At 34.2% G+C, this 13,495-nt stretch overlaps 1 protein-coding gene across 1 annotated transcript; it reads left to right on the top strand.

Annotated features, from left to right (window-relative positions):
- Positions 1–281: 281 nt before the first annotated feature.
- LOC135217161 (cysteine-rich hydrophobic domain-containing protein 2-like) lies at positions 282–12,226 on the top strand (the record flags this gene model as incomplete). Its single annotated transcript, XM_064252880.1, is given in 2 exon segments — positions 282–398; positions 5,636–12,226. Coding segments are annotated over 2 exon segments (168 nt in total), but the record flags the coding sequence as incomplete, so codon positions are not given.
- Between the last annotated feature and the right edge of the window lie 1,269 nt (positions 12,227–13,495).

Here is a 13,495-nt window from a genome sequence, read left to right as displayed (position 1 = left end):
TGCCTTCCCATTCCTTTGGTTACTTTGGGACCTGTTAGGTTGCTAAACAGTTTTAGGTGATATTTTTTTTTTTCCAACTCTCTTTACACCTATAGGTGTACATAGCAATGAGGTTTGTATGTTAGATGGTATCAACTTTACAGTTCTTTATGATGTCAAGTATGTACTTTGATAGCCCAATTGTGTCTTATGATTTCTTGATATGGAACACTTTTTAATCATTTTATATTATTATGAAAGAGATTCAGTATACGATATACGTACTTATTCTATCTCCGCAGACACGAAATGCAATTGACAAGACACTTGAGGCTGAAAACACGAATCTTTACCACAAGCTTGGTTTACATTGGAGGCTTTCAAGACAAAGATGTGATAATTCTTCATTTATGGAATATGTAAGTATACTAGAGTCAGACTTTCCAGAACATACATTGTAAATATTATACCTGTTGCAGAGAAGTTGAAGATGGGACTGTGCACCTGTTGAAATCATGAAGCAGAGCCACAATACAATTCTTCAGTAGTTTATTTTGTCGAGGCAGTTGTAGTTTTTATGTTCAACTTAGTTTTCCTTTCGTTTTGACATGACTTGGATATTTAATTGTTGCAAGACCCTTTCTAATATATGATAAACTTTTAGAAACATATGTGATGTCTGTATTTGTATTTTATTCATATTGCATTAGTGTCTCTATTGTTGATTATTTTATTTTTAGTCTTGGTCAGTATCCAGAGTACAACTGATTTGCATTTTATTTATGGGGTCTGTCAATATAAGGGTATCGACTAGAGCTTGCCTTGTGCGGCAAACTGCATTTCAATATCTTTTCAGTCTCCAGGTACTGTATCGTCACTTATCAACTGTTCTTTCTTCTCTTCTCATTTAGCTGCCTAAATTCTTTTAACTTTTCTTCCTCAAGTTTTTCTAGTAATGGAAAAACAATTGTTTTTTTTGGGAGAGCTTGTGAAAGTCGGGAAATTAAATTAAAGGTTTCATTGAGCTGCTTAATGGTGATGAATCTATGCCTTTGCCAGATCAATAGTTATCTCTTAAGAATTCTTTTTTGGAAAATTGATTCATATTCTACCTGCTAATAAGTGAGCACATTATTGGTGTACCATGTCTTAAAAGGCCTCTAGGAAGGACTCGTAGTTTATTGAAGGTCATTTTTCTTTTGTGTTCAGCAGTTTTAGAACTTGGACCCTCATCCTGAACTTTTCCCATTTTACAACCTTTGGCATTTGTTCTTCACAAACCCATTATGTACTAATAATTAGTCCTTTTGGCTTGCCAAAAGTGTCTTGAATGTTGCAGTCCATAATAAACTGAGAAGTGATAACAGCAGTTACCTGGCAGCTGATGTGTTGATGTAAGTTTCCTTGACTGACTTTTTACCTCATTAGTTACCAATCTACTTCTTTGCCATTTCTGTCTTTACTTTAATATTGATTTTGTTGTATCATTGTTATTTATGTGAGTACAAGTCTGGTATTATGTATACTTTTTTTTATTGGAGTAGAGCTCCAATGAAAAATTATGTGTAAGAGATTTTCTCAGAGAAATTACATGGATCTGTTTTTTTCCATGGAACCAATTCTGCTTTTGCTTTCTCTTTCTTCAGTAACAGATCATTTGTTTTGTGTTTTTAAAGATCTGTGTGTCTTGAGGTTTTCGAATACAGGCAGTACCCAGTTATCTGCAAGGCTTCTGTTTTCAGCGGGGTGGTGATAAGCGAAAACTGCCATTAACCGAAACTTGGTGACTTATGGTGCCGATATCCAGTTAACCCTTAAACGCCGAAGCGGTAAAAAAAAAAAATGTCTCCCGTGTGCCGGAGGTGTTTCAGAGTGAGCGCGGAAGTGGAAAAAATATTTTTTTCAAAAAATCACAGCTTGCTTAGTTTTCAAGATTTGAGTTCATTTTTGGCTCCTTTTTTTGTCATTGGCTGAAGTTTAGTATGCAACCATCAGAAATGAAAAAAATTATCATTATCATATACAAATAATGCGATATATGATAGCGCAAAAACAAAATTTCATATATAATTGTATTCAAATCGCGCTGTGCGCAAAACGGTTAAAGGTAACAAGTTACTTTTTTTTACGTTGTAATGTACACTAAATTGCGATCATTTTGGTATATAACACATTGTAAAACAATAAAAGCAACACAGAGAAAATATTATCACAAAATAATGCATGAATTCGTAATGCGCGGACGTAAACAAATATTTTTTTCAAAAATTCACCATAAATCTAAATATTGTCCTAGAGACTTCCAATTTCTTTCAAAATGAAACTATACTGTAAGAGTATTAGCTTAAAAATGCAGTTTTTGACCATATCTGACGAGTTAAAGTTGACCGTATGTCAATTTTTTTATATATATATTTTTTATATGCAATTATTTTGGAAATTAGAAAAGCGACAACCTTCAAATATTTTTCGTTTTATTCTACATAAAATTGCGCACATTTTCATATATAAAACTCTATGAAATGCCTAATATGAAACTGAGCAAATATTCCGAGAATGGGACGTACGCACTTCAGAGATTTGTGGCGGAGAATCCGCGCGCGGAGGGAAGGAAAGTTTTTTTTTTTTTTTTAATTCACCATAAATCTAAATATTGTGCTAGAGACTTCGAATTTGTTTCAAGATGAAGATAAATGACTGAATATTACTAGACTGTAAGAGTTTTAGCTTACAATTGCGTTTTTCGACCATTTCGGTAGAGTCAAAGTTGACCGAACGTGGTTTTTTTTCTATTTATCGTGATTTATATGCAAATATTTCAAAAATGAGAAAAGCTACAACCTTCAATTATTTATTGTTGTATTTCACATGAAATTGCGCACATTTTCATATATAGAACTTTATGTAACGGCTAATTTAAAATGGTGCAAACATTACCCCAATCGCACGTATGTTTTTTTCGGAAGAGTTACCGCGCAGACTTAAAGAAAATGTTATTTTTTTCATAAATTCACCATAAATTGAAATATTGTGCTAGAGACTTCCAATTTGTTGCAAAATGAAGGTAAATGCTTGAATATTACTAGAATATAAGCGTTTTAGCTTACAATTGCGTTTTTCAACCATTTCGGTAGAGTCAAATTTGACCGAAGGTTGAAAATTTGTCACTTATCATTTTTTATATGAAAATTTTTCAAAATTGATAAAAGCTACAACCATGGGTTGTTTTTAGTTGTATTGTGCATGAAATTGCGCACATTTCCATATATAAAACTTATGTAACGGCCAATTTTAAAATGGTGCAAACATTACCACAATCGCATGTATGATTTTTTTCGGAAGAGTTACCGCGCGGACGTAAGGAAAAAGTTTTTTCATAAATTCACCATAATTCAAAATATTGTGCTAGAGACTTCCAATTAGTTGCAAAATTAAGGTAAATAATTGAATATTACTAAAATATAAGAGTTTTAGCTTACAATTGCGTTTTTTGACCATTTCGGTAGTCAAAGTTGACCGAAGGTTGAAATTTTGGCACTTATCGTTATTTATATAAAAGTATCTCAAAACTGATAAAAGCTACAATTATGAATATTTTATTGTTGTATTCTACATAAAAATGCGCACATTTTCATATATAATACTCCATGTAATGGCTAATTTAAAATGGTACAAAAATTATGTCAAAGTGACAATAATTTCAGAGATGTGTCACAGATACTTTTTAGTGCGGCAAGAAAGAAATTCGCGCTTGCGCGCCTGCGTAACGATTGTAAACAAAACAACACCTTGATCCGTGAACTCCCAGCATCCCCCAAGGCGCGTGATTCAAAAGTTTTTGGCTGGTAGGCCTATAAGTATTTTTCCGCGAATTTTTAAACATTTTTTTTTTGAGTCGACGTATGGTACGTCCATTCGGCATACGGGAGACATTTTGACTCTACGTTTAATACGTCCATTCGGCGTTTAAGGGTTAATGGTTGGCGCCGATATCCGTAACTTGGCACCTTACGGCGCCGATATCTGGAACTTGGCACCTTATGATGATGATATCCGTAACTTGGCACCTTATGGCGCCGATATCTGGAACTTGGCACCTTATGGCACAGATATCCGTGGCACTATAAAATGGCAATATTATGGTGCTGAGACAAGCACCATAAAACTGGCTCACCATTAACTGAATCCTGTTAGTGCACCTCATGTGATGCACTGTAGGATCTTTGCAGCATCTCTTTGGTCCCAGCTGCAGCCTTCTACATTCTTTTTACTGTAACTGTTCATATTCTCTTTCTTCCATCTAACTTTCCAGCCTCTTGAGCAATTGTTTTGTAGTGCAACTGCTTTGAGGTTTTCCATGTGTTGCACATCTCAAACCTTCTTGCTGTCAATTTCCCTTTCAGCACTGAATGACCTCATAGGTCCCAGCACTTGGACTTTGGCCTAATTTCCAATGTCTGTCTCTTCAACTGCTTTGGCTTATAGAAATATCTTCATTCAGAAGGGTTTCATGTCTTGCATGTGAAGGTACCTTATACATCAGATGCATTGAAATTTGGTAGTAATAGGACAGGTTGTCCGTGCTGCAGCTCTGGTTACTTACTCAGTACTTCGTCTTTTTCATCACTTAACTGTCTTTATATATCCGTTATGGCATCATCTCAAATGTAGATTCTTGGGCTTATTAAGAAAAAACTTTCGTTCATATAAATCTGTTCTTGTGCTTATTGAGCAATTTGGGTTCTGGCTTAGGTCTCATTGTTTCTCACAGTTCATGGGTAAGATGATCCAAGATTCCTACTACTGCTACTACTGTTGGAGACATGGCATTCAGCCTGGTCTTGTGAGTCACTGACTAATTTTTACCCTTCTTTAAGCATGGACTGAATTGCTACCATTCATCATGGCATACAAAATGGTTTAACTATGATAAATGGGTTTTTATAAAATGTTTAAAAACTATATATGAGTATTCAGGCAAGAACTAAATAGTACATGTATTTGGGTAAAAGTAGCATGTCTAACACTTCTGTAACTAACAAAAAGTAATTTGAATTATTTATTTTCAATAGCTGTGCACCACTTTTTTTATCAGTTCTGTACCAACCAACTTTTTAGTTGAATGCATCCTCTAGCCGTTTGCTAAAATTACATATAATCTTGAGGTTGGGTTTTTTTGTACATTTTTTGTAAACATTAAAGAAGGGTTCCAAAGTGCTTACCACCATGATTAATAAATAGTGACAGGTATCATCTCATAAAGCTGTAGATCAGCAAAGAAAGGACTTTGTAAGTTGTTAGGTGCCTCAAAACAGGTTTTGATAATATTACATGCTGATCTTGTCAAGTATATTTGTTTGAAAAAGTTTCTTAGTGATTGAAGTGATCCCCAAAAACGACATTTCGTGACTTCACTTGATGAGTTTTCTTATTTGAAATAGGTTCTTGTTATCAAAGTGATTAAAAGAAAATTATTTTGAGATCTGACTTATTGACATTTGTTTGAATCAGGTTCTTGTGATCGAAGTGATTAAAAGAAAATCTTTTGAGATCTGACTTATTGACGTTTCTTGTTTGAAACAGGTTCTTGTTATCAAAGTGATTAAAAGAAAATCATTTTGAGATCTGACTTATTGACATTTCTTGTTTTAAACAGGTTCTTGTGATCGAAGTGATCCCCAAAAAGGACATCTTGAGGCCCGACTGACGAAGCAGGTGGGCCTCATCCCTCAAGCTTTACCAAGAAGTGGTGGGACTAAGGCTGCTGACGAAAGTGACAGAACTGTTTATTCTGTGGAGTGTGATGCTGTGTCAATCTCATTTGAAGATAGAGCTTGAAGTTACATCTATCTACACACCGCTTCTTCTGTAGTGTTTATATTGGTCATTTTGTATTTCTTTGGATATTCATAATTTCTGATTATGATGCACTATATTGTATATATATATATATGATATTTATGGCATATAATATGAATGTACAGTAAGGCTTTTGTATCGTGTTTTGGTTTCTATGAGATTTTAGAGATTATAACCCGGATGGTTTAAATATAAATGCATATGTGTAAACATGCATGCATATTTGTGAAACCATACAAAATTCTTTGATTAATATTCGGTGCTACTTTGGTTTGTTATCCACATGTCGCCTCTGAGGTGCCTAGTACTGAACATGGCAGAAGCTCAATGGGACGATGTGTTTATTACTAGCCCCTCGAGTTTCGAGGTATCATACACACCCATTTCTATATTGTGTGGTTACAATTTATATTAATAAAACAATATCTTTGATCCCCGAGGGCTTATTACTAAACATGGTGTCCCATTGAGCTTCCGCCATGTTTAGTACCATCACCATCGGAGGTGATGTGTAAGATAACAGGTCAAAGTAGCACCGTATATTCTTATGCACATTCTACTTCTTGTTTGCAGACAGTTGCAGTGATAGTTAACATATACTTTGATACTTTGTACACTTATCCAGACAAAAATGCATAAATGGCAACATATACGCTAGTATTTGGTACACTTCTACAGTATTCACTTGCAGGGTAAGGGGTGAATAAGTTACCATGAATCACGTTTTTTTAATTTATGTTTTCTTCTGGTACTTTTTTTGTAGTTTTTTCTGGCTTCTAACTGTAACTGTTAACAAACTCTTTCCTCTCTTATTAGTTAATTTTTTCTCTGTTCATCAGGTTGTGCCTCATCCTGTATGTGCTTACTTAGGCATAGTTAAAACAGAAATGACATTTAGTGAGTACAACACATTATACTTTTAGTAATGTATAAAACTTCAAGGATTCCTCATTTGTGGTCATGTATGGAATTATTAATGTTATGCTGACATAAATTCAGTTGTGGATTATCAAAATACAGTGAGCAGAAATAAAGTTTGGGAAATTGGATCCAAAAATCTTTACTTCATTCAGAAATTAATTTGCATTTGCATATCTCTTGTTTAGAAATTTGCTGTGTCTGAGGATTTATGTCTCAGAAGTTTTTAACTTGATACGGGTAAGCTTATCTTCCTTTCATCGGTAACTGTAACGTAAGTAGATAAAGATGAATTAATTGGTGTTGTTCATTTGATACCGTCAATTTGTGCTATTGTCGTTGCCATGTAAATGGGAGAAAAGAATTTGCAAAGTCCTAAGCCTGTCCTTACGCCTAGCTAGTGGTTTGAAGAGCAGTACATATTTAAAAGCTGTTTCAGTGACACTTTCACTCTCTCTCTCATGACGTATGTTGCGACACACCCTGGCAGCCCAGCTAGTACCTTGCTGAATAGAACGTGCTCACGTTTTAAATGCTTCTCCTATTGCACTTCTTTGCTTCATGCACTCCTGCAAATTAATAACGAACTGTTTCTGAGCCTTGTCGCAGTAGACAGAGATGACCAGTGATTATTGCATGTGTGGTATCAGTGATTTTTATGAGTTGCCTGAAGTAGTGTTCTTTCAGTAGGGACAAGGAGCAATTTTGCCATTACTGAATTCCAGCCACTAGTTCATCAATACATATACATATAAATGAACTAGTGGTTGGAATTCAGCAGTGACAAAATTTGTAACTGATGTTAGGGTTTACTTGTAAAAGGTATATTATCCTAATGAGAAGATCAAGAAGGTTACTTGAGAGTGTAAGTACATATTTAAGTTTAAAGATGCCCTGACACCATGACAACTTGATTAAAAATTTTAGTTTAAGCCGCAACTCTTCAGTTGCCATTACCTACTGCAAATCCAGCAAGGTATTCTGTATAGTGCAAGTACATTTCCTGTTTGCTGTCTAGGGAAATTCTGATTTTCATTTTGCCTTTATTATGAAATAAATTTTTTTTTTGCCTTTGTTGTTAAAGAAAGTCCAGAAAACACTTTTTTTGATAGATCCCAAAATATTAATACTAATGTCGAGCTTTTTAATGCCAGTCGAGATATATGATAGGTAAGATGAGTTTGTCTCTAAAAATTTTTATACTCCACATCGATGGAAAAGTTGTTCCTCAAGGGTAGTTTGTCCAATATTAAAGTTTAAAAAAGCCTGTACTAGGACTAGGAAGGATCTTTTCCTGAGTGCTATTATACATGTAAAAGAAGTACAACTTTGGCTCCATCTACTAGTGTCTTTAAGATTTGAAATAAATGTAAATCATTCCAAAAATAGAGCTCTAATCACCTTATTACTACTTTGACTCGGTGGTGAAATTTTAACTAAAATACTGTCAAGGGAACTGAAAATGTTGACCTTTATTTTGTATGATCCTGATTCACAGAAGTATGGCATTTACATTCAGTTTGTGAAGAAGTACTTTACTTTATTATAGTTTTTGCTGTCATATCTGTTTTGAATATATCTGTATAAAAAGTGACATTGTAGTATACGTATAGTGAGTTATGGCATGGCAGAATCATCCCAAAAGTGAAAACTTCATTTAATTTTGTTTTTCACTTTGGTACACAAGGTAAATTTACAGGAAATATGTGTTCACAGGTTGATGGAAAAAGTTCAAAGATAGGAGTGAAAGTCTTGATGTGTGCATAATTCCAATGTTTTACATTAATGAGCAGTTGGTTCGATGGGCAAGAAAATCTGGTTTACTTGCATTTTTCATAATGTTTATTGCCAACATTTTCATTTACTCCAGTTATTTGGCAATGTAGATTCAAATTACTTAGCTGTTAAATTGTAAGTTTATTACTTACCTGTTCAATCATAAATTTAGACAGACAGAGTTTAAAAACTAGAAAAGGATTGGTGGGAAAGGATTCTGATTATAAAGGAAAGATATTTATACTGGACTGTGAGCTCAGCATCTTGAAATTAATGTTTTGCAGCTCTGGAGCAATGTTTATTGTGGGAATATTACATTCTCTACATTTAATAGGGATAGTCATGTACAGTAAGTTGATATTATTGTTTTTGCATCGTTGAGCTCTGTAATCCTAGTTTAGGATTGAAGGTGAACATAATCTCCAATTACAGACGATATTACTGTTAGATGTGCTATCAGCATAAGTCTCCTTATCTATGCTGGGATCATGTTATTAGAGGGTTGAGTGATTGGCTGAACAATTGCTGTTTCAGGTATGAGCTACATGAGATTTTCCAAAACACCTCTTTTGAAGTTCTGTCACAAGTTGCTCTTGAAAATCAAGCTTCCAAAGTCACAAATCATTCATGTGAAAGTAGAGCGCACATGCTTTGGTTATTGCAGGTTGCTGTATTAGATCAAATTTTGTTTATTTTTTAAAGTCAAACCTTTTCTTGCCAAGAGTGAGATTAAAACCGTTTGACTCTGGTCAGGTTAATCTACTTAATTATATTAACATTGAGAGCAAATATCTGCAAGATTTTATGGAAGCTGTTAATTAAAAAAGAAAATTATTTGGGTTGAGCTATTTTTATTACTTATCATTAGTGGATAACAAATATTGGGATGGCATAGAAATTCATGTTATGTAGCACTTTTTTCATGGAAGATGCATTCTTTCAGCAATTAAAAGAAAAGTGTCAAAGATTAGCTTGTGTTGAAGTAGAACGTTGGTATGCTGTAAAGGGGTGACAATTGCTAAAGATACCAAACACGGCATATTCTGCATTATGCATATTTTATCTTGTCTTGCACTTTTGGATATCTTGAATTTGTTCTTTATATCTGTTCATATCTTTCTAGGTTTGCAGATTTCATTCCTGACTGATGCTTAGATTTTTTTGGTAAAAACTGGCCTGAAGTCATTTGATTTTTTACCTGATTATTCATTAATAAAATTCTATATATTTTAATTTCTTGGGAAAGTAAATACAGCTTTGTATAAAGTGGCCTTGGAATTCCATGGAGAATTTTGCAAACTGATTTAAAATTGCAGTGGCTCTGAAAGCAGATCTATATATTTAAAGCTATTTTTTTAAGTTAGTGAAGCTGGGATCTTGCAAAATTATGAGAATCAATGATGCACACTTGTTAAAAGGACAAAATGGAAGTTACCCTAGGATAGGTATTACAGCCATTACAAAGGGGAAGCTATTGTAAGCCAGTTTTCTTTGTCATGAAGTTCTGTGTTAATACATATATCCAATACTTTAGATTTTGCTCAAACTTGAATCTTTCAGTTATGAATATTTATATTATTTTGTAAGGCAAATGTTGTCCTTAATTACTTTATTTTAGTAGCATTTTAATGCTAGCTAAGCAATATTAAGTTGTGCTTGAAGAGGTTTGTCCGAATGTTGGCTGTTCAGTTGCAGTTGTGGCTGTCAAATGTATGATTTGGGTGCTAAAATGTAAGAGAAACTAGTTTTTTTTTAACGTAAATATCCGTAGCCTCTGAAACAGGATGTCTCCCATGAATATTTATTAGTTGCTGGTTTCGTAAATGGCTGCTCTGGATACATTATTGACTTCTGTTCATCTTTCCATTGACTTCTTTCGAACACTTGAAAATGCATTCCTCAGAAACTTGAAATAATTTTACAACTTGGACACACATGGTTGATAAATATATTATGCTTTATCTTTTTTAAATATCATTGACAGGCTGACGTGCTGCCTGTATTGTATATATGTAAGCATAAACAAGCTGCAAAGTTTTGCATAACTTACATGTGTGCATGACTTCACATGACTTTGCCATAAATTGTACAGTTGATTATTTGCATTTAGCAATGATTGCCAGTTTGTGTAGGAAAATAATATAACACAAAAATTCAGGGGTAAAAAGATATATTATGACTGTAAATTGTAGTTGTTAACAAATGTTAATGAAGCAGTTCATTAAAATATGAGAAGCTAGCTTAGAATACAGTAGGTGTACAGTTAACTCTAGAACTAGAAGGTGTGAAGTGGCCTTCTTTCTAGATGGTACTGCAAAGTTATTGTGCAAATTTCGTCGATTACTGCATTTGAGAGCAAAGGAACTCGGCCGTATGGAGTCTGATGCTAAGGACATGATTTCTTAGGTGCATTCAATGTAGCACAGTGGAGTCTGTGCTCTTTATCTTGTTTAAGTTACAGGTTTCCTCTGACTAATTATTAAACTGTGAAGTGTCATAAAGTTTCATTAGTTACAAGTTTACAACACGCTGTTCGGGTGGGTATTCTCTTTTTATATTCTTCATTAATCATGTAGTTTGGTTTAACTCCTCTTTTTTTTTGTGCAAGATCTATCTGATAAACTGTAACCTGTTGTGATTATAAAATTTTCTTTGGGATGGAATATGATGGCCTCTCTCCATCTAAATGTATTTGAAATGTACAAAGTGAAATTAGAAGCTCATAAGGCACGTCTGATAGTCCCAATTGATTTCAAGAGGGTTTTTGATTTCCTTGAACTTGCACCACAGGCTGTATGTCATTTCATTAACAGCTCTGATTATTTTCTAACATAACATCAAAAATGTGTTTTGCAGTAGTCAAGTCTGGGTTAATCACAGACCCCAGTCTCATGCTAGAATTGGTTAGAAGTGGCATGTTTTATAATGTAGATGTCAAAAAAAGGGTCACATTTCCAGTTAATGGAAGGGTTGAGCTGTGCCAGTCGAAATGTGCTCAAAGGATTTTTTTTTTTTCTCACTTAGCATATGTGATTTGATGTGACATGACTACTTGCAAAAGATAATGAACAGTTGATTCCCCCCGTGTATTTTAGGAAGTACTACTAAATATATTATCTATGATGATTAGGGAAAGTTTACTTATATTCATATATATAGAGTATTTTTAATTCAGTGATGTAACATGAGCATTTTGTCCTGCTGGTGAAATTTAGTACTTGAAACTCAGCATTCAAATGTAGCTGATGTGTAGAATACAATAAGGGAATTTTTTGGGGTTATTTGCATATTTATGGTTTCTTTACTCCTTGTTTGGTGTCATAAGTATTTTTACCTCAATTTTTAAGACTGCTCAGTGTCAAATAGCTCCAAGATAATTTGTTGATTTTTTGTAACATGGGAAAAGTGATACAGCATGAGACTGTGTTTTTTGGTAAAGTTATTCCTGATGTCTGAAGGGACTGCATTTTTAATGATCCGTCATTCCCACATACAAGAATGCTTATGATACAACTCTGAAATCTAGGAAATAAAAAAAACAGGAGAGATAATAGTGGGCTAGTATGCATAGCATTCAGATATACTTATTGTGTTGACAACATGATTTTCCCAAATTTTAAGTACAGTACAGTATATCAAGTATGAACAAATTATTATATCTTTATTCACTGTGATAAATAAAGAGGAAAAAGTATCTAGTATTACTATTATTGTCCTAGAAATACTTAATCGATTTATTGTAGTTTTAGATTTTTAGGATTGGTTGTTATTTGTCGAACAAAAGAGATCGATTGAAAAGTTAAAGTAAAATTTATTACTTATGTAGACATTCCTGCAAGAATGAATTGTATCTCACTTTGTGCTTGATTGTGTACAGTTTGAAACTGATACCTTCTGCATTGCATCCATGCTGTTTGTGTAAGAGTGCTCATTAGTTTTCCAATACTAGTCCTGATCACTGTGAAGTAATTCCATTAGAATTGAAAAGGATGCAACTACACCACACATTTTTTTATTCATAAGACTGGTAGCTGAGGTTGAATTAGTATTTGTATGTGTGTACCAATCTCATCACACTGATGGTTTTGTTACAGTTATGGTTCAGTTTATCTTTAGTAACTTGATCATCTCAGAATATAGCTTTTCAAATTGGTGTTATTTGAAGATTTGTTTCATATGAAACAAATTTTGTTTCTATGACTGATAAGACTCACAGACTCATTGCCCCATGTACCCTTGTAGGGGGTTAGTGCCATTAGTGCACCTCGTGCGGTGCACCGTAGATATTACTTAGGCCTTGTCCACACTAGCGGGTGCTGCCCGATGGGCAAGCACATTTCCCATAGCCCGTTCCACTATACTGACAGACTTGAGTATGAAGCTAGAACGATGCGATTGTCTGGTAACATTGCTTCAGAAGTGAGAGAAAATATAAACAGCTGAAACTGCCAGACGGGCATTCCCGCTAGTGTAGACAGGCCTTTAGGTTCTTTAAGGTTCTTTGCAGTATGCTTTCAGGCCCCAGCTGCAACCCTTTTAGTTTCTTTTTCTGTACCTCTTTTCTTATTCTTTATAACTTTCGTGTTACTTTCCACCCTCTCCTAACGATTGATTCATAGTGCAACTGCAAGGTTTTACTCCTGTCACACCTTTCAAACCTTTTACTGTTAATTTCCGTTTCAGTGCTGAATAACCTCATAGGTCCTGGTGCTTGGCCTTTGGCCTAAATTCTATATTCACTGCACTTAAGTATGTTGAATTTTTCGAGCTGTAATTTGTGTAGTTGCAGTATGAACTTCAATACTAGATTGAAATGTCATTGCTTTAATTTACCAGTTGCCCTAGGTAAATTAGCTATAGCTTTATCTGCATTATACTTTTCTGTTAAGACTGAACTTCATTTGATGGGTTCAGTATATAGTCTTGTATATTTTGATTGTTCTTAGGACATGATGGAGGATGA

The sequence above is a fragment of the Macrobrachium nipponense genome, chromosome 7, assembly GCF_015104395.2.
Source record: "Macrobrachium nipponense isolate FS-2020 chromosome 7, ASM1510439v2, whole genome shotgun sequence".
NCBI lineage: Eukaryota > Metazoa > Arthropoda > Malacostraca > Decapoda > Palaemonidae > Macrobrachium > Macrobrachium nipponense.
The sequence above is the reverse complement of the archived record's forward strand: the minus strand, read 5'-3'. Positions and strand labels throughout refer to the sequence as shown.